General features: G+C 50.1%; 2 protein-coding genes across 2 annotated transcripts; one reads left to right on the top strand and one right to left on the bottom strand.

Moving 5' to 3' along the window:
• Positions 1–1,265: 1,265 nt before the first annotated feature.
• On the bottom strand, positions 1,266–7,208 carry ZGPAT (zinc finger CCCH-type and G-patch domain containing). Its single transcript, XM_061361419.1, has 6 exons — positions 6,353–7,208; positions 5,216–5,349; positions 4,345–4,494; positions 3,198–3,329; positions 2,014–2,407; positions 1,266–1,558 (listed from the first exon to the last, which is right to left on the bottom strand). Exons 1-6 carry the CDS (start codon positions 7,000–7,002, stop codon positions 1,420–1,422), a joined length of 1,599 nt encoding a protein of 532 aa, XP_061217403.1. The 5' UTR covers positions 7,003–7,208; the 3' UTR covers positions 1,266–1,419.
• A 299-nt stretch (positions 7,209–7,507) lies between these two features.
• Positions 7,508–16,964, top strand: ARFRP1 (ADP ribosylation factor related protein 1). The gene is made up of 8 exons (XM_061361469.1): positions 7,508–7,632; positions 8,855–8,954; positions 9,298–9,385; positions 9,823–9,905; positions 10,190–10,271; positions 10,572–10,642; positions 14,653–14,753; positions 16,071–16,964. The coding sequence occupies exons 2-8, from the start codon at positions 8,862–8,864 to the stop codon at positions 16,156–16,158; spliced, it is 606 nt and encodes a 201-aa protein (XP_061217453.1). The 5' UTR covers positions 7,508–7,632; positions 8,855–8,861; the 3' UTR covers positions 16,159–16,964.
• The last annotated feature ends 10,329 nt before the right edge of the window (positions 16,965–27,293 follow it).

Here is a 27,293-nt window from a genome sequence, read left to right as displayed (position 1 = left end):
AGCACCTTTCCCATCAGCAGAGTCCATCACAGCAGGATCCAAGAGCTCTGCAGAGGGAAAAAGTCACTCAGAGGCTCCCTGAAGATGCTCCTCTTGTTCACACCCAAGGGGTGCCTGCAGCAACGCTGGATCCCACAACTCCAATCCCTTCTCTTGAGCCTCAGCCTTCCTGGTGGGTTTGGCAGGCGGTTGGGTGCAGGCCTGGCCAAGCTGACACCTTTACAACAGGCAGAGAAGGTGGTACCAAAGGAGCAAAAGTTCCCATCAGAAAAACGACTCACGGAGTAAAAGGAAATGGGTCCCTTAAATGAAGGAATAAAATGATCCTTAAGATACTGGCAGGAAATGGAAAACATTTATTTCATCTAAAAGCAATTCCACTGCACCAGGCCCATCAGAAACAGCCTGATGAAGCCACCATCTCCTCTGGGGCAAGGACTGGCTGCCCCCAGTGCACAATACAACCTGGGGAAGAGCCTTCCTGTGCAGCCTGTCCACGCTGCAGGGAAGGGCACTTTGCTTGCTCCACCTGCCTCCAGCCCGGCCTGAAGCTCTGCCACAGACAGGGCTGCATCGCACAGACCCATCCCAGTGCTCAGCCAGGGGCTGGATCCGGGTCCTGAGGGTTTAAGGACCTGTGTCCAGCGAGCTGCTTGGGACAGAACTGGGAGGACTGAAGCTCTGTTACTCTGCTCTTACCCCTGCCAGCTTTGGCACTCCACGTGTGGAACCACGTGGCTTCCCATGCCAAGTCAATGAGGCTACAGCATGTCCTGGGATACTCTTACACCCAAACAGATGAAATCTGAAGCCTGAGGCAATGAGAGCCCACCTCCAAGCTGCCAGTTTTCTGTCTGCTCATTACAGAGGCCACAAGGAGCTGCTCCCCCCAAACCTGTGCTCTCAGCCGAATCCCGTGGCAGAACCTACAAGGCAGAGAGCAGCTGAAGCCATTGTTGGCCTTTGTTGTTTCCACCCTGCTCTGCTTTGGGACCCTGCCTCTGCTCTGTGTTTGTCAGTTGGCTGCCAACACAAGCCACAGCTGACGCAGGATGTGGGGCTTTCAAAGCCCCTCCTCAGCTGGTGTGGAGCCAGCAACGTTACCATCTGAGGAGCTACAGCCTCTGTAGTGACAGCAAAGGGAAGAAGTGTGCATGAGAGCAGAGAATCGTGTTCCTTGTGGCCAGCCCTTATAGAAGGCTCAGGCCCACTGACTGCTTCCAGGATGTGTGCTCCCCCCCTTCCCAGCAATGCTCAGAGCCATCTGGGGTTAGGAATGACTGCTTTTCAGCCCATTTCCCAGGCTGGGCAGCCTGAGGCCCGGAGGAGCAGGAGGGCTCCCCCAGGTTCTGAGGCTGTGAACACCAAGGCTGGCTGGATGGATGGACAATCACTGCAGTCAAACACCTCTCGGAGAGACTAGAACTGAGTCATCTTCTTGTGTGTGTCTGCTTTCTTCTGCTCCTGCTGCAGACTGGCTTCCTGGGCCTGCAGCTGCCCCAGCTGTCTGTGGGCATTAGCCAGCTTCTCCTTCAGCTGAGCTGTAGCAACGCTGTGCCTAGAAGCGAAAAACATAATGGCAAAGTCATCCTGCATGGGTAAGATCAAAGGCTTGTCATCATCCCAAGGAGGGCTTGCCCTTTCCTGTGGGATTTGCACAAGCGACCTGCTGAAAGCCAGGAAGAACCTGATGCTCAGCACAACCTGGGCTAGAAAACATCCTCCTGTGATGCTCAACAGCATGGCAGAGGTGGGAATGAGAAGGAAAGACTTCAGCATCTTTCTTCTCCTCACCACAGCCTCAATACCAGCCAAAGGAGCCCAGACACACTGCCAGTGTCCAAGCTGGTCTGAAGCACACGCTAAAGTCTCTCTCCTCCTCTTCCCCTTAGATCTCATCCACACACGTCACTTATTCCTCCTATACCTCATCTCAAGCCTCATCCCTTATTCCTCCTATACCTTCCCCCAGCAGCCCCAGACTTCTCAGTCCCAAAGAGGCTGTTTTCCTACCTCCCAATGTTGCGTTCCAGGGCCTGCTGGATTCCTATGATATCCCTCTGTGTTTGCTCGATCTTCTCCACTGTCTGGAGGAGGCGGACACTCAGCTCTTTCCTGGTGCTCTTGCTGGCATGGTAGATCTCTTTGCTGGTCCTCCTGGGCACTGCCATCCCTCCAGCCTTCTCCCCCGAGCTCTTCCCTCGCAGCTTCTCATTCAGGAAGTCAAACACGTTGTGGGAAGGCTTCCGGCTGCTTCCCTTAGCTTGGCACTTCCTGGATTTGCCTGGGTCCAGCTTCCCCTGCTTCCTCCTCTGCAGCACCTCTGCACACTGGTCAAGGGACTTCCCTCGAGGCAGCACCACGGCCTGCACGGGCTCCACTCGGCCCTGAGAGTTCTTCCCTAACCCTGAGGAGACACCAAGGCATTGCAGTGGGTGAGGACATCCCCTCTCCGAGCCACCTCCCACCTCGAGCTCACACTGACAGTCACAAGCTTGGACCAACTCAGCAGGCACAAGGAGCTGTAACCAGCATCCAAGTGAAGGGGAGCAGCACAGTGGATGCAGACACTATGAAAGGAGCCTTTGACAGCAGAGGATGTGATGAGGCACCCGAGGCCATCAGTCAGGCTGGTTTCTGTCAAACCAGATTCAGCCCCATGTTCTCAGCTTCTCAAGTCAGCTTCTTCTTCAAACTGGTTTGGTTCCTCTGGGAGGAGCAGAGCCAACTGCAAGCAGCAGACTGCCCTCCCAAAGCCCCCAAGGCTCAATGCAATTTGTGTAGTGAGAAGCTGGTTGAGCAGGCTTTGAAGTCTGTGTCTAGAGCCAGGAGATGCTTTAACACAGACATCAGAAGCATCACAGATCAGTTCCCTTCCACCTAAAGCCTTTGAACATCTCACACAACAGCTCTCACGGCTTTAATCATCAACTTGACCATGGTTCCAAATGCCTCCAATTTCTGTTATTACCATAGAGGGGCTGGTGCACACAGGAGCCTCTACTTCCATTAACCGAGTTATCCCTTCTTGCCTCCCAACACAGCCGTGATTCCTCACCCAGCTCCAGCCTCCTCTCTTATCTTCAGCACAGGGAAGATTTAGCTTCACCCAAAACCTTGGTTTTCGTATCTAGCTTTAGGAACCATGGAGGCAGACAGGCTCTTGCAGCACCAGGACCCCCTTCTTTCTCCCTTACCTTTCCCAAACTCGTATCCCATCTGAACAAGCAGCTTGGAGCCGATACCACGAGTATGAGCCTCCCAGCCACCGAAGGAGGAGCTGCATGCAGGAGACCATTCCCCATTCTCTGGAACTCTTGACTCTATGACTGTGGCACAGGAGAGAAGAACTGGTGAAACATGGAAATGAAGCTGCTATGCAAAAGCTTCACGTGGGCATCCTCACAGCATGAAAACCCCTCAGTACAATGCACTTTTCACACCCCAGAACCATTTGGATGCTCCTCCAGCCCTGTTTAGTTCCTACTGAGCTCTCACTTTGATGAACATTGCACAGCAAGTCACTTACATGAGATCTCACTTGACTTAATGTAGGCACCACCCCACAGTTCCAGGCAGAATCCTCCAGGAGTCTTTATGCTTCTTTTCCTTCCTTCCAGGATGGTGATAGAGTGACATACACCATCAGAGTAAACTTTGGCACTGGCACATCACCCTTACTCTGTGCCTCCAGCTCATGTCTCTGGTATGAGGCTCCTCTAGGCCACAATGCTAATTCTGTGTTATTAGGATGCAATAATCCCTATTAGGTGACATGTAAAGAGCTCCAGGACACAACTTTGTCCCTGTGATGTAACTGTGGCACTGGCACAGGGATGGTGCTGCCTGTTTAATCCCAAAGAAGTCACCTGGGCTCTCTCTGTGTCAGCTTTCAATTGTGAAACAGGGCATGGCTGCTCCTCCAGCCTCATCGAGGCACTGGAAGGACCAAACACTCACAGTTACTGGGCTCTCTACTCTCATGTAGCTACACAGAGCTCCCAGAGATGAGGAAGTCTCCTCACTCACGTATTAGCTCAACTCAGCCAGGCACATAAGAAGCAGACTCCAAGCCTGGAACTCTGCTTAGAACCCTCTTCTTTCACGTACTGGATGTTCCCATGGAAACCTCCAACCTTCATTAACCCACAGCCCAATAGTTTGCATAAACCAAAGGCTTTAGTTTGCAGTTGTAACATGCCAGCTAATTACTGCTCAGCAACATACAAAGAGATGCTTTGCTCTTTCATCAGAGGCGAGACACTTAGAAGGGCAGCTCCAGGAGAGTAATTCCACAGATCCCAGAGGAAGGCAGACCTAGCTCTCAAGTTGTTTTGCTCGCACCTTTAGCATAACCAGAATCATCAACACTGTCTTCATCAGACTCAGCAGCCTCTTCACTTCGCAGCGGGGGGATGACACTGTCTCCTTCCACAACAGCTTCCTTGAGCAGCAGGGAATCAAACTTCACCGTGTAGTAACCACTGTCGATGTCTATAGAAGGACAAGAACCCAGTAAGTATCCAAAACACAACTGGCAGAGGGCTTTCCAAATCAGAGTTAGCTCCAGGGAATGATATGGGAGAGAGGGAGGGCCAAAGAACACGTGTTTTAAAGAAAATCCATTTTTCCTTTGTGCTGTTGTCTGGGAGGAAGAAGCACTCACCGCAATGAAAAGCTTCTTCCACAGTGCCTGTGTTGAGACTTAAAGGTTCAGTTCTAATAATTAAGATGGGCTGCTGGAAACTGAATCAAAGAGAAGTTAAGTCTTGCTCTCCTTTGACCTAACAACAGGCAAAGAAAGATGGAAAGAAAGAATTCCCAGGCCAGGAGGAGTCTGTATCAGCAGCTGATGGGCAGGGCCAGTCCCTGACTTCTGGTTAAACAAGAGGAGATGATTGTAATCCTAACCCAATATGCATGCAAATCCCTGCACCACCTGCCTCCTCCCTTCCTGGGCAGTTAACAGAGACACAGTCGTTTCCTTTCCACATTCCTGCTCCTTATGTCTTCTTTTTGTCTGACATTCTCCTGTTTCCTGGCCTATTCCCTTCTCAAATTTAACAAAACTCAGAATATTTTCTCAGCTCTGTCAAGATTTCCAGCATAGGGCTGCAGCTTTCCTACCATTAACCAAACCAGCCAAGTTTTACATTCATGTAAGCACCAGCCTCCATCTGCCACATGGAATCCTGCAAAGCACACTCAGACTCACCGGTTATCTTTGCTGCGTACCATATCCCATCACTGTGCTTCGCCAGGCAGGATGAGCCCACCTCCAGCGTGCTCAGGTTGGGCTCCTGGAACGGCTGAAGCTCCTCCACAGAGACCACCTGCCCATGGGAAAACCTGCCAGGAAGGGAGAAGAGGAATTATCAACCTCATTGGAGCAGGCCTGGAATAAAAGTGCAAACAGGTTGTCAGGGGTGATGCATCTTTAATGGCCATCAGGGTATACTGGAATGGTTTGGGTTGGAAAGGACTTTCAAGCTCATCCAGTTCCAGCCCCTGCCACTGCCAGGGACCCCTTCCACTGGAGCAGCTTGCTCCAAGCCCCTGTGTCCAACCTGGCCTTGAACACTGCCAGGGATGGGGCAGCCACAGCTTCTCTGGGCACCCTGTGCCAGCGCCTCAGCACCCTCACAGGGAAGAGCTTCTGCCTAATGTCTCATGTACAACTCTCCTTTGTCAGGTTAAAGCCATTCAGCCTTGTCCTGTCCCTCCAGGCCCTTGTCCAAAGCCCCTCTCCAGGTTTCCTGTTGGCCCCTTTAGGTGCTGGGAGCTGCTCTAAGGTCATACAAGTTATTAATTTTTCACCTTGAACATATTATTTATGTCACATAATGAAGAAAGCATCCCACCCCAGAGCATCAGGCTCTCTTTGCTACTGATACATCCAGTAGAAAGGTTCACAGGTCCTCTGGGACGAGCAGGATCTTATGGATACACAGGCCTCTGGTCCAACCCATCAAGCTGCTCAAGGCCTTACCCAGTGAAGATCTGAAGATCTCCACAACTGGAGACCCTCTGGCTTCTCACGAATGCTTGAACTATTGACAGCCAGGCTTTGCTGGTTTACTTTAGAATGGTCAGGTATTAATGTAGCCACTTGATTGGGTGCAGTTGATTCTCTGCAACTTTCCCGTGGGATTTCCCACCTCACCTCTGCATCAGCGGAAGCAAACAGCCAAGCTGATGCCACTGCACCAAAACACACTTAAAAAACCCTAAAAAAGCCAAATTTCCTTGGGTAAAAAAGCCAAACATGGCACTTCCAGAGCAGGTTTATCCCTTGGAACACGGCGCCATCAGAAGGACATAAACCCCCTCCCACCCCTTTTTCCTTCTTTACCGACAGTTCTCTTTGAATCTGCACTTGTCATCCAGGAAGAAGGGACAGGGCTTCAGGGACTTGTGAGTTGGGTACAGGTAGAGCACTCGCACCCCTGCACTGCCATCTTCCAACTCCTCTGTCCCCACAATCATGGCATTGTGGTACTCCAGCGTCCCCCAAGAGCTGTAGTAGGGAGCTTTAACCTTCATCCCACTCAACCCCTCCTCCTCCTCTTCCTCTCTGCCAGACTCCTCCTCCTCTTCACTGTGTTTTGATTCGCTTCTGTCATCGGTTTCCTCATCCCTCTTTGCTGACATCTCACTGTTATCAGCTGGAGGCTTCGCATCAGTTCCAATCTCAGCAATGGCTTCTTTAAAGGCAGCATACTCCTCATCTTGGGCAGACGCGTCTGGGTTGGTGCCCTGCTCCAGGAGACCTCCTGGGCTGGAGGAGGAGGCAGCGTTTGTATCCAGAGTCGCCAGAAGCTTGCTCTTTTTGACAGACACCAGGCTGGACTCGGTCAGTTCTATCAGCTGCTTTAAATCCTCCTGCAACTGAATCAAGTCCGACTGCTGGGACGGGTCCAGGCCGGCCCCCAGCGCCAGCTCCACTTGCTGCAGTTGGGCATTGTAGGTCTGAATTGCTGCTTCCAGACTCTCTTCATCCATTATCAGCAAAACAAAGGCGTGTTTAACTGTGTCCTTTATGGGAACTTACCACGTACCCAGAGTTACTTAAACCCAGCACCTTTCTGGGGAACAAACCCTTGTCCGCAGAAGCCACCATCCACCCCCGTCCTGCTTCTCCCCTCCGAAGCAACCAGGCCGATGCTCCTGCAGCAAAGAGGCAGCGAAAGGCGATGGGAGTCCGAGGAAAGGCCGGGCCCGATCCTGCCCTCTCCTCTCCTGCCACGGAGCCCGCTCCAGGACGCTGAAACCCCGCTCCTCCCGCGGCCTGGGCGCTGAGGCGCGGCTCCTCCGCCTCGGGGCCGGCGGCAGCTCCCGACCAGGCCCGGCCGTGGCGGCCCCGCTCACCCCTCAACACCCCTTTCCCTACCGCACCGCCGCCATGACACCCCTATCACCGCCTCTTCCGGCTTCTCTCGCTGACTAAACGCTTGCGCACAGGGGCCTCCCGAGGCATTCTGGGAGTTGTAGTCCTCTTCCCATAGACACCCAACGCTCCCCACCAGCGCCAGAACTACATTTCCCAGAGTTCCCCGCGGGGGATGGCGCCGGCGGCCGGTGTCGATGGCGAGCGCTGAGGAGCGGTGTGGCGAGCGGGGTCTCCGGTACCTGGTGAGGAGGTCGCGGGTTTCGGGCTCGCTCCTCCGCGTTCGGGGGGCGGCAGGGCCGCGGCTGGGCTCGGGGCGGGACTGTGAGGCGCTGCCGGCCCGGGAGCTGGTCCTGGGCAGTGAGGGGGAAATGGCGGAGAGGGCCGGTTCCCCCCTGTCAGGCCTTGGGAGGGGGGGGTGTCTCCGGTCGCTGGGCCCGTCCAGGGTAACTTGCTGGCCCGAAAGGGGAGCGGGCCGCGGGGTTGTCCCCGTCCTGTGGTCCTGGTGCCTACCGTAGGACAGCCCCCTGCGCCCTCAGGTGCCCCGTCCTCATCCCGAGTGCCCAGCCCCAGAAGGCCCTCACCTGTGAGCTGTATTTCCCCTTTAGGGAACGGCGTTTGACTTCAGGGTGAATATTCATCTGCACACTCGCTCGCAGAAGGTTGCCTTGCAAAGTCTTTGCCTCGAGGTTCCGTTAGTATTTAAGCAGATGAGTTGTTGCAGTGGTACCCGTGCTTCTTCCTGTATCTCAGCAAATCTTACCATAGAATCCTAGAACGGTTTGGGTTGGAAACGCAACACATCCAACTCCAACCCCCTGCCATGGGCAGGGACCCCTTCCACTGGAGCAGCTTGCTCCAAGCCCCTGTGTCCAACCTGGCCTTGAGCACTGCCAGGGATGGGGCAGCCACAGCTTCTCTGGGCACCCTGTGCCAGTGTTTGTGTCACTTTGGTTCTTAGTCTTGTGCTTTTGGCAGCTACTTGCCTTGTCTTCGTGGTGTTGTACGATGACAAAACACTTGGATAATGGATGCCATAACAGAGTTTATTACCGGATAAGGCTTAAATTAAGACAAGCAGGAGATATTATGCACTTCTAAGATTCACTGTCTTCAGTTCAACCATTAAAGATCCTATGACACAGTTATATATAGCTCTTGTTTAAGCCCAGAAGCAGACAGGGTAGTTTTTAAATAAGGGTTGTGTTTGCAATGCACACTGGGCACTATGTGCAGAAAAGAGGTCAAGCTCTTTGGAAGATAATCCCTCACTTGCATTTAAAGACTCAGTCTCGAGTTACTCACACAGTCTCCCTTGGATCTGTGATTTATCCTGGGGTTGCTGAAATAACGACAGTTACTGATAAAAGAAGAACATCATTTCTTTATCTGGCATTGGGAAATGTTGTGGAATGAGAGACTTTTGGGAATGATCTGTTTGCTAATGTTTCCTGGTACTTGTTGCAGGAGCAGGATGTATACTCTGCTGTCTGGGCTCTATAAATACATGTTCCAGAGGGATGAGTACTGCGTCCTGATCCTTGGTTTGGACAATGCTGGGAAAACTGTAAGTGCTGGTTATGACTGGCTGGGGGGGGGCACATGCAATTCTGAACATCCACCAGACAGGATGGATTGTATTGTGAGTTATTGTAGTGATGTCACACCAAAGAAGCACCTTTTCCCTCTTACTTTAACTTAGCATAAGCCTTGAAGGTTGTAGCTGGGGTTTTGCTAATCCCATAATGATCCCTTCTTTCCTTGCTAAAATCGGGAACAAGAAGAGTGGTTTGTTCCAAGGTTAGGCAGGGCAGTGTCTGTTGCAGCTGGATTCCTCAGAAACGCAGAGGCAGGTTTGGGTTAGGGTTACCCCAATTTGAGACTAAATACGGCTTCTTACTCCTTTTCAGACCTTCCTTGAACAAACCAAAACTCGCTTTAACAAGAACTACAAAGGGATGAGTCTGTCCAAAATCACAACCACTGTGGGCTTAAACAGTAAGTAAATCTCTCTGGAATTCTTCAGCCTTGCTGCAGTTAGGCAAGAGCTGGTTCTTCTCTGAAATGGTTAGAAATTGGTAAGGGCAAAGTAGTTCCTGGAAGTAGAAACTGAATCCCTCAACTCCCTGTGTCTTCTGTAAGAGAATAACATCAGCTTTCTTAGCTTATGAGTTAAAAACCCTGAAATCTTAAACCTCCAAGTACTCCCCTTGAGTGCTACACTCCAAGGTCAAGCTAAGCTTCCCTGGAGTTGATTCATTGCTTTGATTCTGATATCAGTGTTGCTCTTTGTAAGGGTATTTGGCTGTTGCTGAAAGCAGCCACTGAGTGTTCCTCTGGAAGTCTTCTACCCCACACTTCTTAAGGGGATTTGCAGGTGTTTGTGCTCTAAAGAACACTTCATTTTCATTAGATTTTGTCTTTTTTCCCTGTAGTTGGTACTATTGATGTTGGGAAAACTCGGCTCATGTTCTGGGATCTGGGGGGACAGGAGGAGCTGCAATCTCTTTGGGACAAGGTGGGAGATGCTTTTGTTTTTCTTTGTCTCTTTTAGAAGCATTATGATCATTTAGTAATGATGCAGCCTTCTTGGTAACCCTAATATTTAACATCAACACTTTCCCAGAGATTCACTTATATCTGTGCAAGATTAACAAAGATCATGCTTAATATTTGCATTAGTGTTTGCAGACAGCACTTACCAACCCGTACCTGAGAGTTGTATCAAAATCCCACCCCAAAAACCCAGGAAGAGGAACAAATGAGTGGGTAAATGCACTAATGTCTGTGTTCTCCTTCCAGTATTATGCTGAATCTCATGGAGTGATCTACGTTATTGACTCCACGGATGAGGAGAGGCTATCTGAATCTAAAAGAGCTTTTGGTGAGTACATTGTGTTTTACCTGCACTGTGATTTCACCGAGTGTTGGGGCACAGTTCACTCATTGCTGTCACATCCATTCCTGTGGCCTTGAAGCCAGTTAATGACACATCTGCAGTGCTTTTGCACTTTCTTGTTGAAGTCTGTCTTGTCTGTAACACAGGACTCACCTTTGTGGCCTATAATGACCTTGAAGGAGCCTCTTTCTTCCTTCCTGAGTTGACATAGTCGATGTCAAGGATTTGCACAACTTTATTTTCCAGAAGTGACTAAAGCTCTGGTTTTGTTCCTGTGCTTTACAGAGAAGATGATTACCAGTGAGGCTTTGGAGGGGGTTCCCATTCTCGTGTTGGCCAACAAGCAAGATGTAGAGGTAAGATTATTACAGATTTACTTCTTAAGTGAGCAAATAAGCCTTGAAAAGGTGAGCTCTGCATTCATGTTAAATATATTTCATGTTCCTGGGGTGATCCTGTGGCACTTTCCCACTGCTGGAAATAATTGCTTTGCATTTAGCTTTAATGGACTTTCTCCTCCAACCCTTTTCCAGTGGTATAAATGAGCTTACTACAGGCACGTCGTCTCAACGTTTTGAGCTCCTTACGTAAAGATAACAGACTATGTAGTTACGGTTGGTCTTTCTTGCATCATGACTTGGTATCTTGATACTGTTTTTTCCTGTTTATTCAGCAAAAAGATGTCTAGTGCATTTTGTTTATGCTGCTCTGCTGCTACCTGGGAGCAGCCCAACAAATGCATGTGAAGCAATATCATCCCTTTCCCATAACCAGATAAGATCTGTTCAATGGAACATTCTGTTTGTCTCAGAGCATTCCATCAAAACCAGCAGTGAGTTCCATGGAATGCTTTTTCTTGGTAGTGAAATTTGGATTCTTTGTAGCATATCCAGAACTGCAAACCTCTTTGTTTGCTGTTTGACAAGTTAGTGGACACTACAGTGTGGCTGCTTAGAAGGCACATCCAGGACAGTCCCCACCTCTTCCAGCATGGAAAACAGGGAGGAGAGTGCCTACAGTGTGTTATTTTCCATGTTTTCCTCCTTTCCACGCATTGTACCTGGAATTCCAGTACTGCAGTTCGAGGAATTAATCTCTAGATGGAGCCAGAGACTTCCAGTATGGTTTGGAACTAGCAGCCCTGGCCGCCGTGATCATGCCTTTTTCAGTATGCAAATGTATCCCAGATTGTTCCCCTGGATTTACACCTCTCTCAGTGAGTGTTCTTGCGGGAATACTGGAGAATTCCATAGAAACCACTTTGGCTTTAAATGAGGGTTTGGTTATGCTTCGTGTGTGCAGCACAGCAGATTTTTTACATGATTGTAAGATGATCTAGTCTTAGAAACAGAAGAAGTGTAATTCCACTTAAAAGACAGCAGGAGATTGAGACAGAACTGCTGATTTATGCTCCTGACTTGGCTGTGATCACTGCTACATCCTTTCTGTGTGATACTCTCATATTTCCTGCACCACTACAGCTTCACAGCAGGGAGCAGTCTGCACTCTTGCCTTTAGCTGTTGAGAAGTACACTATATGCAGTGACCTGGAAAGCTGCTCCAGTTTTCCCTATGGCTGTGTATGGATATTTTGGTAGGGGTGTACTGCAGAGACCAGTGCTTCTGGCACCCTGTTCAGACTAAAGAAAAATGGGGACTTTGCATATGACTGGAAAGAGGTATTTGGAACAGGTTCTCAAGGTAAAAGCTACAACTGAATCCTTGCCCTTTTGGGGACCAGCCCACAGATTTAGTGCATTTTTACTGCTGTAGAACAGTGACGAGATTATAAACTGTATCAGTTGGTATAGTTTTGCTCTGTATATTTAATAAGTACTTAAATTATATATTTAGAGGTCTGCTCCTAGGGTATGATCTTGGATATTGCTTGTAGGAAAGAATTCTGCTGTTAATAGGCACCACTACCCCAAATCTCATCTGCTCAGCACTGCCAGGAAGGAGTGGGCTTTAGCTGTATTTAGAGGTAAAATACAGTCATAGAGTGCATAGAACAGCAATTCTAATATCATAACAATGCTGTACATGGGGGGGGGGGGGGTTGTACCAGGGGGATGCTCTGTTTAGCAGCAGCTTCCAAACTGCATCATTCTGTTATTAATTAAAAGGCTGGGTCCCATGTGATGTGGGAGGGAGTTTGGTTTGGATTTTAAAGGAAAGCTTTGTAGGGGAATTAAATGCCTAATATGTAATAATTCATGTGGAGCCCCTTTCAAGTCAGACAATATCAGGTAGTTTGGCTTACCTACTGCAGAATAAGAATGTGTATTTGCCATTTTAATGTGAACACAGCTGGTTAAAGGTTTAGAAAGGTTTAGAAAAGAGCTGTTAAAACTTGAGGCTAGAATGGCTTCATTTTGGAGCACTGTTAATACCAGAAAAACTGAGCGGAAAAAACAGGATATGAAAAGAACTGGAAGTTGTGTGATGTCTTTGGGGAGGAAGTTTTGCCTTCCTAATCTTAAAAGACATCTTAGGAATGTAGTTTGGAATCTCCAGAATGTTGGAGAGCCTCCTCATGTCTTTGGAAAATGAGAGGAGCCATGGTAAGTAGCAGCATGCCTTTGAATACTCATAGTGCTGATAAGTTTCCATACAGCTGTTAGGAAATAGCCCTTCTTCATGACTGCCAAATTTCCAGCTTCAATACCACAGCTTCTCTGTCCAGTTAGTTTTGATATAAATCAGCTTGCTTCAGTTCAAACAAGCTGTAGTTTTCACTTAAATGAGCTTGTAAAAGATGGCACAGAACATAGGTCAGGCTGGTTAAAATCTGTATTAAATAGCTTTCCTGAGGCTGTCCACCTTTCTGTTGTTTCTATCTTAGTTCTATTCTGCTGACTGATTGCTCCTGAGATGGTCAAAGAGCCTAAACTTCAGGTTTTATGCTGGTGAGAGACCAAGCAGCAGCATTGTCTTTCCTGCAGTGGACTCTTCATTAGGGACTGTAGCAACAGGACAAGGGGTAACGGGTTCAAACTGAAACAGGGGGAGTTTAGATTGGATATAAGGAGGAAATTCTTTCCTGTGAGGGTTTGAGGCACTGGAATGGGTGCCCAGGGAGGCTGTGAATGCTCCATCCCTGGCAGTGTTCAAGGCCAGGTTGGACAGAGCCTTGGGTGAGATGGTTTAGAGTGAGGTGTCCCTGCCCATGGCAGGGGGGTTGGAACTGGATGATCTTCAGGTCCTTTCCAACCCAAACCGTTCTGCAGTTCTATGATTTGGCAAATTGATTCAGACTCTGCAGTTCAACCTTTTTTGCCTAAAACCGTGGCTCACGCTTTTCTGCAGGTGATTCCAGAAATGAACCTTGCTGCTTGATACCTTTCTTAGGTGTGTTGTTCCTGAGTCTTAATTTGGGGTTCTGAACTCTTCATAAAAGGAACTTGGCTGCACTTTGTCTCGAAGAGCCTTCAGGAAAAGATGGTTTCTGGTGCCTTCCTTTGGGGAAGTCACATTTGTCCAGTTGTGTGAGTTTCCTCTGGAACACAGGGTAGCTACTGTCACTCCAGAAAGGTCAGCTGTGGATTTTATTGTTGTGATGGTACACTGTTTATGTGATCACAGAACCAGCTTCCCTAGTTTGCTCTTGGTTTGTGTGGTTTCAGTTGAGAAGCAAAACACGTCTCTAAACAAGTGTTTTGTAACGTGGCTACGGAGGTGGGAAAGAGGGGAACTTGGAAGCCACAGCTGACATTTTCTCCCAAACACGAGAAGCTCAGATGCTCTTTGTTGAAGTGATGGGTAATGTGCCTCATCCTCTGCTGTAAGACAAGATTCCAGAGCATGGCTTCCCCTTAAGCACTGAACCAGGGCTTCTCTGAATTGATGCTTCAGTGGTGTTACTGTGCTTCATCCAAGGGGAAAGGGACATTCCCCCAAAGCAGGGGTAGGGTTGTGACTCAGCAACATTCTGCTGTAACAGTGTGAATGGTGCGAAATCTCAGAGGCAAAACTCTTCCTGATGCAGATGTCTATGGAGAGCAATGGCTGAACAGCTCTGGGGGAGTTAGGGCAAGCCATGATTGTGTCAGAGGGTGAAAAGGGAAGTGATGATTCTGGATTAAGCTGGGGGAAAAATGGCTACAGCACCACTTTGCTATGGGAAAAGTGGACTTATCAAAGGCCTCAAAGATGGACAAGGTGAAAGAGTTGGGTTCTCCAGCTGCTGGAGTTCTGAAACTGGTAGTTTCAGAAGGCTTTGTAAATAGGTGTTGTCTTGGGGTGGTTTGACCTTCCAGCGTTGTGCCACCCTGACTGAAGCACAACTGTGGATGTGCTAGGATTCATTTGGAAGGTCATCATCTCTTGTAGTGTAGAAAGTAAGGTCTTCTGGTTTCCCTTGCAGACTTGCCTGTCCATCCCTGACATCAAGACAGCATTTAGTGACTGCATTAACAAAATTGGGAAGAGAGACTGCCTGACCCAAGCCTGCTCTGCTCTTACTGGGTGAGTATGAGAACAGATGGGGTGCTGGTTAACAGAGCAGCTGCAGGGAGTCACACAAGCAGTGCAGTACTATAGGATTTAATAGTCCCTGAGAGGGAGCTGTACTTCTTTCCCAGCAGATACAGATCCCTGTTTGTGAACCTTGGGTCAGTAACTTCATCTGTAAATCCCACACACGAAACACAGTGGAAATACGCTGCTGGCTGAGAGCAGTGGGATGTGGAGCTGCTAATTCTTGTGCTTTATCATCCCTTCCCTGTACATAGTAATCTTTGCAGTCATTGCCTTGCTGCAGCTCCTGGCTTTTGTGTAAGAAGTCAGCTGGAAATACAGCTGTTTATGACACTGCCAGAGAGATGAATGATGTTCCATTGGTGGTGGTGTAATTACGCTCTTGCGTCTGGATTTCTTGGTGTGCAGATGAGCTTTGTAATGTAGATCATATTACAATCTCCAGTAGTGCTCTTACGCCGGAGATGCTTGTGGTTTAAGATACAGTGACTAGAGCAGAGCAGCGTTTGGGAAGCTGATTCTTCCTCAGCTGCTGCCATGACCTTGGCCAGCCCACTAGATTCTTGATACCTCGTCGTCACTGTTGTGCATTGAGTCTTGTAATATTTTGGTTGCACTTTCAGTTCTTTGAGTGAAAAGTGCTGTTTGGCATGAGTCTAAAGTACTGTTCCAGATGGCCAGAACTCCTGCTGTCTGAATTGCTGCCTGTACTGAATCCAGAGCTTTCAGATTGCTTTGGGTTTTATGTGTATTATTATACAAGTTATTGCAAAGGATAAGAAAAGCTGTTTAAACCATGAGAAAAATCTCTGTCGCCTGCATTGCTAAGACTCAAATGCCATTAAGCAGATGAATAACACAAGAACAATGGTTAAGCACTGACTAGAAGAGAAGTAATAGATAATAATCTTCCACAGTCCAACTTCTTCAGTTGTGTGGGGTTTGTACAAACACATCTGTGTGGAATTTCCTTACAGAACTTCTGTCTCCGTTTGCACTGACATAAACTGTGGAAGTCCTGGCTGGGAAGCTCTGCAGAGCAGAGAGGCGCTCTCAGGTGGTTTGATGCTTGCTCATCCCAAGGTTTCCATAGAGCTAATAATTAAATGGGATGTAGGCTTGTACACCAGAAAAGTAAGGGATGGAGTTTATATACTGGTTAAAAGCAGTGAGACTCCCATTGTTTGCGTGTATGAGAAGCTAACATAGTAATGCCAAAAATAACCCTTCACTTGTGGGGGTTCAGGGGCTGCATGAGCCATGGTTTTGTTCTAGGTTTGAAATCTTGTCTCTTTACTTCCTTAGCAAAGGAGTGAATGAAGGAATCGAGTGGATGGTGAAGTGTGTGGTGAGGAACATTCACCGGCCCCCGAGGAAGAAGGACATCACGTAAGGAGTTCCAAGCCAGCCAAGGAATGGACAGTCTCTTTTCCACACAGTTTTGTGCTCCCTTTAAAGAAGGTGGTCCACTGGATTTCTATTACACCTGATTCTTTCCTAAATTTGGAGGCATTCTCTTCCTGTGTCTAAAATACTTGAGCAAAGGATTCCAGCTGGGGGGGGGGGTGGGAATCTCTTACAATAAGTATTAAGTCATTGGCCAAGAGGGCATAGACCAAGTGGCAACTTACACATTGCTGCAGATGCAAAGGACTTGATTTTCTACTGTATTACTTTGTGGTTCTTGAGTTGTTAATCTAACAGGCTGGAGGCCAGTGAGATGAAGGAACTCCTGAAGGAACTGTGTAGGTGAATACGAGAGGGGAGGGAGAGCCTAGGCAATGGCTGTCCCTTCAGACTGAGAAGATACCACACTGCTCCAGCCCCAGAGTTGCTGTAGGGGGTGGTACTGGCCCTGTTATGCTGCTGTTTGTATAATGGGGAGGGACAGTGTTGATTCTAACTCCATTTTCAGTCGACATGTTGGTTTGTGACTTTTACCTGTGGTAAATGCAGATGTGGAAGCCAGCAACTGCACAAGGGTACACTGTTTAAAATGGGTATTGTGAACATGACACGAGCTCTAGAAGCACTGCCTTGCTTTGACTGCCAATCTCTTGTGCATTCTCTTTAATGATAAGAATAATTGGTATCTTCTGTAACTGGAATGAATTGAAGCCCACTCTGTGATCTAGGCTGAAAGCTGAACCTCTAGGCAGGGAGAAATCAGTATGCAATAAAGCTTCCTACTTCTTTGAACTCCTGCTGAAACAGCTGATGTTTGGAAATAGTGGTACTTAACCCTCTAGTCTTTTGACAGGCAAGAAAGAGCAGAAAGGCAGCTCTCAAAGTCAAACAGTGCTCACTTTTCATGTAGCCTACCCCACTAGTCATTGTGCTGATGTATCGCTAACATCTCACCAAATAGCTCTCCTTACATGTGTTTTTTACAGTGGTTTGGCAGTGGGTGAGTTATTCCTGGCACTGGTTTACTCACATTGCTAAGAGGACATCATTCAAGCTCTATTTGAGCGTTAGCAGTGTTTGTTTAGAGACAGGGCTTCTGTCAGAGGGCTTTTCTGCTGAACTTTCTGCAAAATGTTCTGCATACAATTCATTGCAGGGTGTTTTAATAAGAGAACATAGTTCATTCCCTTTGACCCTGCCATTTTGGGTCAAAGAGTGAGGGCAGCTGGACTGTGTCATTGAGCACATCACGTCAGTGGAAATAACTGGATACTGGAAAGCAGAACCTTACTCCTCAGTAGTGCTAGGATAGGAGAAGGCCACGCAAACTGGCAGGTGAGAGATCAAATCCCTTTCCATTGCTTGTGTAACACAGTACCCAAGGTTAAATACGAATGGTGCCAATGTCAGGGCTGTATCCCAGAAGAATTAAACTGTGGTAGATCTAACCCAGGCACCAGAGATGTTACTGGGCTCCGTTAGACATAGTGGGGAAATCTTACACGCTCTCTGAAGGTGGAGGATCCCTTGAAAACCACTCACCTGCCATAAGAAGTGGCACCTTCTCCAGGTGCTGCATGTGATGGGCTAAGAGCTTGAAGTGCACGAAAGTGCTGGACACCAGTGACTTCTTACTTGGCCATCTCAGAAAGCCTGAGTATCCTTGTGGTCCTGGCTCTTGTGTGGTTGGCAGGGTTGGTGCTTAAACTGAAGATGGAAACCAGTGACTTTGCTGAAAGACAAAACACTTTTGTCAAGTAATTTGAAACGTCTGATTAATGGGACAGCAGGGTTTTTCCAAGCTTTCCACGTGCTCTTCTCAGCTCTCTGCCTTTCCCTATTCCCTAGGAGACCAGGGAGGGAAGAAGGCAGTTTTGAGTTTGAGGCCCTAGCTGTCTCACAGGTATCTAGACACAAAGGCTGCTTTGTGGCACATATCAGCAGGAAGTCTTAAAGCAAATTGTTCTTTGTTTTGGTTTATGTATCAGCTGTGATATATAAAAATGAGCCTGCTCTGATGTGCACAGAAAACCAGGGAGGATTTCTCTGAAACCAGCAGTGAAAAGTGTGCTATCAGTGCAGCTTCTAGAGCAGTAACTGGCTACGTGATGGGGCACACACAGGCAAGCTGCTCAGCTCCCAACGCCTGCTTTAGGTAACAACTTCACAGTCAGGTTTTTCCACCACCACAGATACCTGATAGTGTCGAAAGCTTTCCCAAGTGCTGGAGAAGCCAGCAGGTAAACAAGACATTGCTGAATTGCTTTGGTGTGTCCTCCCTCCGTGCTGCAGCGTGACTCTACTGGAGGAATCCAGCTGGATCAGCTGCTGGATCAGGTGTGAGATAAGGATCCTGCTGCACAAGCACAGTCTGGGCTCGGATCTCTCTGAGCAGGTACCAGGAGCAGTTACTTTATGGAGCACTGAAGACAGTGGAGTGCTGCTAAGTCAGCAGGGGTTTTGATTGCATCTGCTCTGTGTGGTTAGAAACAGCTCCACAAGGTCAGGATGGCTTCCTCCCTTAGCTGGGTTTATTGCAGCTTCAGTCCATCTCTTAATGATGCCTCAGTGCAGAGCAGTGGATGCAGCTGACATGGGAAAGCTGTCTCAAAAGGGATGGTAATGCATAAGCTCTGCTGAAAAAGAATCCCACTGGGACACTCCAAGGTGACATGCTGGTAACTATATTATATTTTGATCAGGAATTTAAACTAATTTATCATCTTCCAGACTTGTGCTTATTCAAGTCCTTACAAGAAGCACAGACCTCTATTAAAGATGCTTTTGTGTTGCAAGTGAACCCCCTGCAAGGCCTCCAACCAAAGCAGGGATGTTTCTGAGTAGCTCAAATGTAATCAGGTTTTCAGGTATCTGATAACTTGGAGACAGAGCCATTCTGCCCACGCCTGGTTACAGCCATTTCTTTCTCTGAAGAGACACTTTATCTTCCCAAGGGGAAACACATACATCACCTGTATGTAGTAATCACTTTTTCCTTTAGCATGCTTTACACTGAGGTAAAGGGAAGTGTCTAACAGCCCTGGTAGTTATGTTACTTACTTTATTTGAACATTGGCAGAAGTAAACTTTCTCTCACCTGTCTGGAATGTTCCTGCTGTGCAAACATCTATTAGGTGTTAGCAGTGGGAGGCAAAAGTCTTCCTTAACACTTCTGCTTTTGGGCACTCTGTTGATCACAGTGCTATTTACGTGGTGCTGATTTCATCTTCATTTGGACCTGTGGGAAGACGCAGAATAACTCACGCTGATACTACCTCAACCCATCCCATCCCATCCCCACACGAGGTGATGCGTTCACCTTGTTGCAGCAGCCTGATTAAGGTGGGTGGTCCTGACTGGCAGCCACCGCAGCAGTGTCCACACAGAAAGGAAGGTGGGTTCTGCCTCGTGCAGCTCCGCTCATGCTCCAGCCATCGACTGAGTTTGCCTTCGGCTCCAGAAGGAATCACTCCCATGGTTGTTTCCATGCATGATTCCAGCAGCAGTTTGACAAGAGCAGGCAGGATGTTCTCTCAACAATCCCTTTTTGGCAGAGTTTTCTGTTAAAATCTGCCTCAAATCCATCTCCAGGGCTGGATGAGAGCCAGCGGAGAGGTGGGACGAGCCCCTGCCTTCTGCCAAGCTCTCCTTAGGACAAAGGATATCGGAGAAAGCAGAGCGGGTGCTTTTATCACACTGGGGTTTTAGACAAGTTGGAAATCCCACATGAAAGTGAGAAAGTTGGGGCTGTTCAGCCTGGAGAAGAGAAGCTGTGTGGAGACCTCAGAGCATCCTTCCAGTGTCTGAAGGGGGCCACAGGGATGCTGGGGATGGACTCTTCATTAGGGACTGTAGTGACAGGACAAGGGGTAATGGGTTAAAACTGAAACAGGGGGAGTTTAGATTGGATATAAGGAGGAAATTCTTTCCTGTGAGGGTGGTGAGGCACTGGAATGGGTGCCCAGGGAGGTTGTGAATGCTCCATCCCTGGCAGTGTTCAAGGCCAGGTTGGATGAGGCCTTGGGTGAGATGGTTTAGTGTGAGGTGTCCCTGCCCATGGCAGGGGGTTGGAACTGGATGATCTCCAGGTCCTTTCCAACCCGAACCGTTCTATGATTCTAAACATCCCTGCTGTGTATCCCTTCTTGTTCCATTGGCTGGACCTCAGGCACTTCCTCCAGCATTGCCCTTTGTGCCCCTGAAAAGCCTTCAGGAGTTGTTTTTCTGCCTCTCTGATAGAAGCAGCTGCCTTGACCACTGCTGGGGGCTTTCCAGTAGCTTCCCTACGCATGCTTTGGCTTTTGGTACCCCAAACCACAGGGGTACAGTCCCAGCTCTCCCACAGCTTAAATCTGATCCCAAGCCTTCACCCATGGCACCCATTACCCCAGAGGGAAGGGCTGGTGATGCATCTTGTGGTGGAAGAAACAAATCGGTCTTAAAACCCATCAGAACCTCGTGTAGGAAAAGGACAGGACTGGCACAGGCTTGGGCAGCGCAGCATGTGCATCACTGGGGGAAGAATTCCTTCCATAAACGAGGTGCTCCTCAAGTGGAAACCGGAGGAGGAGGAGGAGGAGGAAGCACTCGGTTGCAGCATTCTGCCTGGCATTTGTTTCTAAGAACAAATCAAGTCCCTTTATGGAGGTGGAATCTCCTCACCCCATCTCGGTTGCACTGCGTTTCCTAAAGCAGCTGATGCCACACGAGTGCCCAAATGTCAGGCTCCTCTGTCAAATGCCATCTTCCCACCTCCTCTTCGGAGGCTGTTGCCACATGCTATCAGATGGGAAGATGAGGCAGCAGATAGACTTGCTTAAGAGCTCCCAGGATGAAGCATCCTTTCCTTGAAGCAAAACCCTCGCTGGATGAATATGTAGTAACCTTCACTACCATTAGTAACTCATGACTGCTTTATGTGCAAGTCCATAGATGGTATGTTCTTCCTACCAGCCACAAATAGGCTTTCTGTACCCATTCCTCTCTCAGCTGTTTCAGCCACTGTGGCCATTACAGAAAGGCACACGTCAGGGAGGACTCCAGGGCTTAAACCCTTGTTCCTTATGGACCAAATCACCAGAAGCACAAGTGAGCATCTGCACATAGGGGCTGCACTCACTGCTCTGCTCAGGGATTGCATCCGAAGCGCATCCTTCAGCTGGCCATCTGGATGAAGGAACTCAAAGCACTGCCCTTGTGGTTCCAGTGCAGTCCCAAGACATCAGGATTTGGAATACACCATAAGTGCTGCTCTGAGGAGAGGCTGAATTCACTGTAGATTCCCTGTAAAATGAAGTGTATCCTGAAAGGCTTTCCTGAAACAGAAACCCAGTTGTTTCTCTTGTGTTCCTATTTGTGATCAAAGCACAGTTCAGAGCCAGGAACAATGCTGGTTCTCAGAAGTCAGCTAACCTGATACCATCTGTAGCTTTCCTTTGGCACACACAGCAAAGGGGGGTTCCATAGGGCACTCATAAAGAGGAATAAGGAATTTGCTGTTCCCAGAAACCGGTGGCACAAATGGCACCTCCTCACTGCCTGCTCTGTGGAACAGCAGCAAATGAGCACACAGGCACCCACTGGGCTTCACTCCCAGATCCTGCCAGGTTTTGTGACCAAAGCCTGCTTGGAATTGCTTTTCCATCAGGGGACCGCAATGACCTGGGAGACACCAAGGGTTGTTCCTATCACCGAGGGTTGTTCCTATCACCGAGGGTTGTTCCTATCACCCAGGGTTGTCCCTATCACCCAGGGTTGTCCCTATCACCCAGGGTTGTTCCTATCACCGAGGGTTGCTCCTATCATCGAGGGTTGCTCCTATCACCCAGGGTTGCTCCTATCACCCAGGGTTGCTCCTATCACCGAGGGTTGTTCCTATCACCGAGGGTTGTTCCTGCCCTGTCGAAACACTGCTCCTCTGACACCAACAAGGCTTCTTTTAACAGGAGGTGGCTGTGGTTACGTGTGATGCCCACGAGAATGGACCACCACCCTTTCAACCAAAGAGCTTGGCTTTGGAGATGAAAGCAAGGGGAAGGCCAAACCCCGAACCCAAAGCAACAGATCCCATGCAGCCCCATCCTCAGCAAGGATTAAGCTCTCCCGTGTCTGCACCCACATCCTCAGCGTGGTGGAAACTCTGACAGCTCATCCCCATGCCACGAGGAGAGGCAGGCTCACAGGACAGGCTGTACCACAGCCCGAGGAGCTTATAACAGCCCCGGGAGCACAAGTGCTGTGTCAGAGGGCAGGGGAGCTCTGTAACCAAGGGGGGGGCTGAATCACAGCCTCGGTTGTTCCTGCGGGATGCCCCGGCACTCACAAGGAACTGGGGGAAAGGACTTGGGTTTGATGCTGCCGGAGCTGCGCTGTTGGTGCGGGTTCAGAGTCGTGAAGTGGGGGATGCACGCTCCTTATCTCCCAGATTTCCTGATAATCGCTCCATGTCTTCACTTCTGGGAAGAGCAAAGGCCAATAAATCACTTCCCAAGCTCCAGGATGGCAGGAGGAGGCACGGAGACAGAAACAGAAACCGGCCTTGGGCCAACTAAGGCTCAACCAGCTCACTGGAGCGTGGTCCTGAGGCCAAGCCCAGCTCTCCAAACCCCTTACCTAACCCTGAAAGCATCCTCAAGTGCACGGGTCTGAGGCTCAGCAGCAGCACCCAGCCCACCCAATGCACATCCTCACAGCCCTAGCTGGTAAGTCATAGAGTCATAGAACAGCCAGGGTCAGCAAGGACCTTACAATCACCTTGTTCCAACCCTTGCCATGAAAGTCATCATTCCCAGCACTTCCATGGAAAAATGACCCCGGCTCCCAGCTCCATTCCCTTCTGTTGCAGCTAAATCATGGCACAGCTGGAGCTCCAGCAGCTGGGAAAGCCCCACACTGAGCACTGGATGCTGCTGGCACCCAATGTGTTGCCTGCTGGATGCTCTTCATGAGCAGGGATAAGGGACACGACACACAACAGGTTCTGACACTCCAGGGTCTTTGATTCCCAATGCTCCTCAGTCAGGCACAACAAGTGGCTCCTGCTCTCTCCCCAAAGGCTGGGTAAGATGGAAAAGGCCTTTTAAAGGGGAAGCACACAATTGTGTGGGGAAAACCTATTTTATATTGACCCTGATAATCATACCTAACGCACTTGTGGTTCCAAACAGCCGTGGGGTCGGTAAGGATGTGATGGTGCGGTCACTGCAAGCTTCCTGACCGGGTTTCCCAGGACACTGCTGCAAGATGAAGGGCATCAGAGGGTTTAGGAATACACTCAACTGGTGTCCAAGCCAAGAGGAGGCAGTGCCCAGGTGGAGCGTTACAGGCTGAGTACCTGGGGAGCAGAGGCAGGGGAGGCAAATAGAGGATGCACAAAGAGAAGCTTTCTTCAGACGTGACCCTGATGCTCTGTGAATTCCCATAAGGGACTTTCTAAGCCTCTGAGGGCAAACCCAAGCCCTTCTGTAAAGGGCAGCTTGGAAGCAAAGGCGTGGTGATGGGTGAATGCAACCACGTTCAGTGCGCGTTACACCAGCGTCCAAGTGACGCGGGAGGGCAGGGAGTGAAGGACCCTCACCTCCATATGGGTAAATGTGCAGGCAGAGGGGGAATTTAGAATCACAGAATCATAGAATGGTTAGGGTTGGAAAGGACCTGAAGCTCATCCAGTTCCAACCCCCTGCCATGGGCAGGGACACCTCACTCTAAACCATCTCACCCAAGGCTCTGTCCAACTTGGCCTTGAACACTGCCAGGGATGGAGCATTCACAACCTCCCTGGGCACCCATTCCAGTGCCTCACCACCCTCACAGGAAAGAATTCCCTCCTTAGATCCAATCTAAACTTCCCCTGTTTCAGTTTTAACCCATTACCCCTTGTCCTGTCACTACAGTCCCTAATGAAGAGTCCATCCCCAGCATCCCTATAGCCCCCTTCAGACACTGGAAGCTGCTCTGAGGTCTCCACGCAGCTTCTCTTCTCCAGGCTGAACAGCCCCAACTTTCTCAGCCTGGCTCCATACAGGAGGTGCTCCAGCCCCTGAGCATCCTCGTGGCCTCCTCTGGACTTGTTCCAACAGCTCCATGTCCTTTTTATGTTGAGGACACCAGAACTGCACACAATGCTCCAGGTGAGGTCTCAAAGAGCAGAGCAGAGGGGCAGGATCACCTCCTTGGACCTGCTGGTCACGCTCCTTTTGATGCAGCCCAGGATACGGTTGCTTTCTGGGCTCAAGCGCACACTGAACCCGGCTCATGTTCATTTTCTCATTGCCCAGCACCCCCAAGTCCTTCTCCTTGGGCTGCTCTGAATCTCTTCTCTGCCCAACCTGTAGCTGTGCCTGGGATTGCTCCCACCCAGGTGTAGGACCTTGCACTTGGCATGGTTAAACTCCATGAGGTTGGCATCATCCCACCTCACAAGCGTGTCAAGGTCCCTCTGGATGGCATTCATTCCCTCCAGCGCATCAACCCAACCACACAGCTTGCTTACCTGTCCTGTAACCCAGGACCACAGTGGCCGGACTCTGCTCCAGCGAGCAGGATTGCTCTGCACCGGTCACATCCCCTCTGCATCCCTGCAGCATTCCCTTTGGTCTCCTCCAGCACTCCCAGCTCCTCACCGGGTCAAGGCAAGAGCCAGCTCCCTATGACCTCACTGGGAAAACTCCCCCCGATTCCTCAATCCCGTGTTCATCGTGTACCCATGACGCATCCCATGTTCACCCTTCCAGCCCCCCCGCGCTGGCCCCACGCACGCCACCACCTCCCTGCACCGGAGCGTGTCCGAGCGGCTCCCACCGGTGGTTTGGTGGGATGGGGAAGTCCTGACTCATCCCCACACCTGGATGCAGCCGCAGGCACCGAGGCAGCCCCGGCACGGACACCACTGAGTGCTGTGGTTGTTTCTAGCCCTGGGCCTAGGTGTTGGACAGCAAAGGGAAGCAGGGCTCAGACAGCACCAGGGAGCATCATCCTCTGGGTCCTATCTAAACGCTATCTAAACTTGCCCCTCAGCCACAGCTCACAGGGGAAGCAGCCACTATAGGAAGCTTCTGACTGTTCCTCTTCCCCCTCCCTATAAACCAAAGGGGGTTTTATCCCCTTCACCTTCCCAACCAGTTACCCTTATGATCCCCACCAGGCCGGGCTGCGGCTGCTGCTGTGGTCCGGGTGGGAGCTGGTGGGGAATTGCTGCCCTCCAGGGTGCTCCTGCAGGCTGTTCCCGTTTCCTGGAAGCGGAGCAGGATGCTCGTGCCAGGCCGCTTGGATGCGCTCCTAAAGGTCCATATTTACACGGATGACTCCCTGCTGTCCCATTGTGTGCGAGGCCAGGCAAGGAGAAACCTCGCTGTGCAGAGATCCCAACTCACTCAGCACAAGGGAATCCGGTCTGGGAGGAGACCGTGGATAATGGGAGCAGGAAGACCTGGAGAGGGGTCTGGCACTGCTGATAAGGAGCCTACGGACAGGCCCAGTGCCCAGAGCATCACCGGCCTGGAAAGCCCCCGCAGGGATGCTCCAGCCGCCTGTGCCCCATTGCACATCAGCACCCAGCTCCCACTGAGCCATGGCCAGGTCAAAGTGACCCTGGTAGGGGGAGATAACGGCTGCAGCTCATGGATAGAGCATCCCAAGGGCAGGGGTGAGATGTGGGGGCAGCTGAGCGCTGGGAAGCGGAGTCATGGACCCTTCCTCCATGGGATTCCAAGGCCAGGCTTGGGAAAGGCGCAGGGGGATTGTCAGGATCCGTCCTGGATCGAGGCAGAGGTGGGAACAAGGGGGCCCCTCTGCTGCTTTTCAGCCTTTTGCTTCTCTGTCCCTTGGGTGAACCCGTGTCAGGATCCCTGCACTGCTCCATCCCCATAGCCCAAAGCTGGGGTGAGACCATTGCCCCCCCCAGGTCCTGCCTGCCCCCCGAGGATGCTGCCCCCCGGCTCAGCCCCATTCACCCAGCCTGCTGTGGATGGAGAGCTCATTGCAGCAGGAAGAGCCTGTGCTGTGCCTATGGGCAGCAAGGGGAGGTTAAAATCCCCTCCTGTGCTGGTTACATCCGTCTTCCTCTTGGGGGGAAGTGTGGGGCGCTTGCACACCGCACGTGTTTGGCAGTGCTTGAAACAGCTCCTAACAGGGGAACACTCCTCTTTCAAAGCACAGACTGTTCCTGGCAGCTACTCACATAAAAAAGAGCTATAAAACCCCAGCCAAGCCCATTCCAGGCACCGGTGGAAGCGCTGGCTCAATCCCTGCTGCAGGCTGGGAAACGCATGAGAGCATCACCCTTGGGGATGTCCCTAAGCAACATGGACAAGGCATTAAAACCCTGCCTGCAGCCAGCATCAGTGCCCCAAGGCACAGCTCTTGGCTCACCAAGCACCTCTTTTGCTCGCTGCAGGGTCTGGGGACAACCCTGGTGCTCATTTGGGTCGCCACTGGTGGCAAATCCCAACGTGGTTGGGCTGCATCCTGCTGTCATGCTGAGGCTGATGGAGCTGATGTCATGGTGATGGTGCGTGGTCATGGGGTGAAACACGTGCAAAGAGAGGGCAAGGGTGAGTGGAGGGAGAAGACGATGGGTCTGGGACATGCAGCAGCATCGTTCTCCTCCAAATGAGACCAGAAAGGAGTCTGGTGACAGAGACTTGTATAATAAAATAACTTCTTTGGCATTGATTTCTTTACATTCTAAACATCCATTTCTTTAGAACACATGGTATAAAACTAGGCAGTTTGGAAATAACTTGAAGGCCAGCAGTGACTTCAGGAGCATCCTACACCCATCGTGCCTCAGCAGCGAGCTCCCTTCTCAAAACCCATGACAAGTGAACCCTCCATGGGAAACCCTGCTCAATAACTAAAGAAACCCCAACAAAACCAAACCCCCACATCTAAAACAAAGCCAGGCAGGTTCCTGCCCTGGAACAAATGACCCTGTCGGCAAGCTTCCCTTCTGATACAGCACTGACCCTTACTGGGGATGGCAAACCCATGGCCAGCACCGGTTGATGGCACAGGGATGCTGCTGCTCCCAGCATCCCGCCCCAGAGGCAGTGCTGCAGAGCAGGACCCCCAGCGCTGCCCTTGGGGTTTGGGATGATCAATAAATTAACAAAGCCACAGACC

The sequence above is a fragment of the Neopsephotus bourkii genome, unplaced genomic scaffold, assembly GCF_033783945.1.
Source record: "Neopsephotus bourkii isolate Nb327-2 ecotype Australia unplaced genomic scaffold, CSIRO-AGI_Nbou_v1 NB_1060, whole genome shotgun sequence".
NCBI lineage: Eukaryota > Metazoa > Chordata > Aves > Psittaciformes > Psittacidae > Neopsephotus > Neopsephotus bourkii.
Note: the sequence above shows the minus strand (reverse complement) of the source record. Positions and strands in the feature narration are given on the sequence as shown.

Bases quoted from the DNA above. Each gene is read 5' to 3' on its own strand.
- ZGPAT (XM_061361419.1), bottom strand. From the start codon at position 7,002: ATGGATGAAGAGAGTCTGGAAGCAGCAATTCAGACCTACAATGCCCAA. The intron at 5,350-6,352 runs GTAAAGAAGGAA...CCTTCCTGGCAG, and splicing joins AGATTCAAAGAGAACTGTCG to GTTTTCCCATGGGCAGGTGG. The intron at 3,330-4,344 runs GTGCGAGCAAAA...CCTGTGCCACAG, and splicing joins TGATTCTGGTTATGCTAAAG to TCATAGAGTCAAGAGTTCCA.
- ARFRP1 (XM_061361469.1), top strand. From the start codon at position 8,862: ATGTATACTCTGCTGTCTGGGCTCTATAAATACATGTTCCAGAGGGAT. The intron at 10,643-14,652 runs GTAAGATTATTA...TTTCCCTTGCAG, and splicing joins CCAACAAGCAAGATGTAGAG to ACTTGCCTGTCCATCCCTGA. The intron at 14,754-16,070 runs GTGAGTATGAGA...TTACTTCCTTAG, and splicing joins GCCTGCTCTGCTCTTACTGG to CAAAGGAGTGAATGAAGGAA.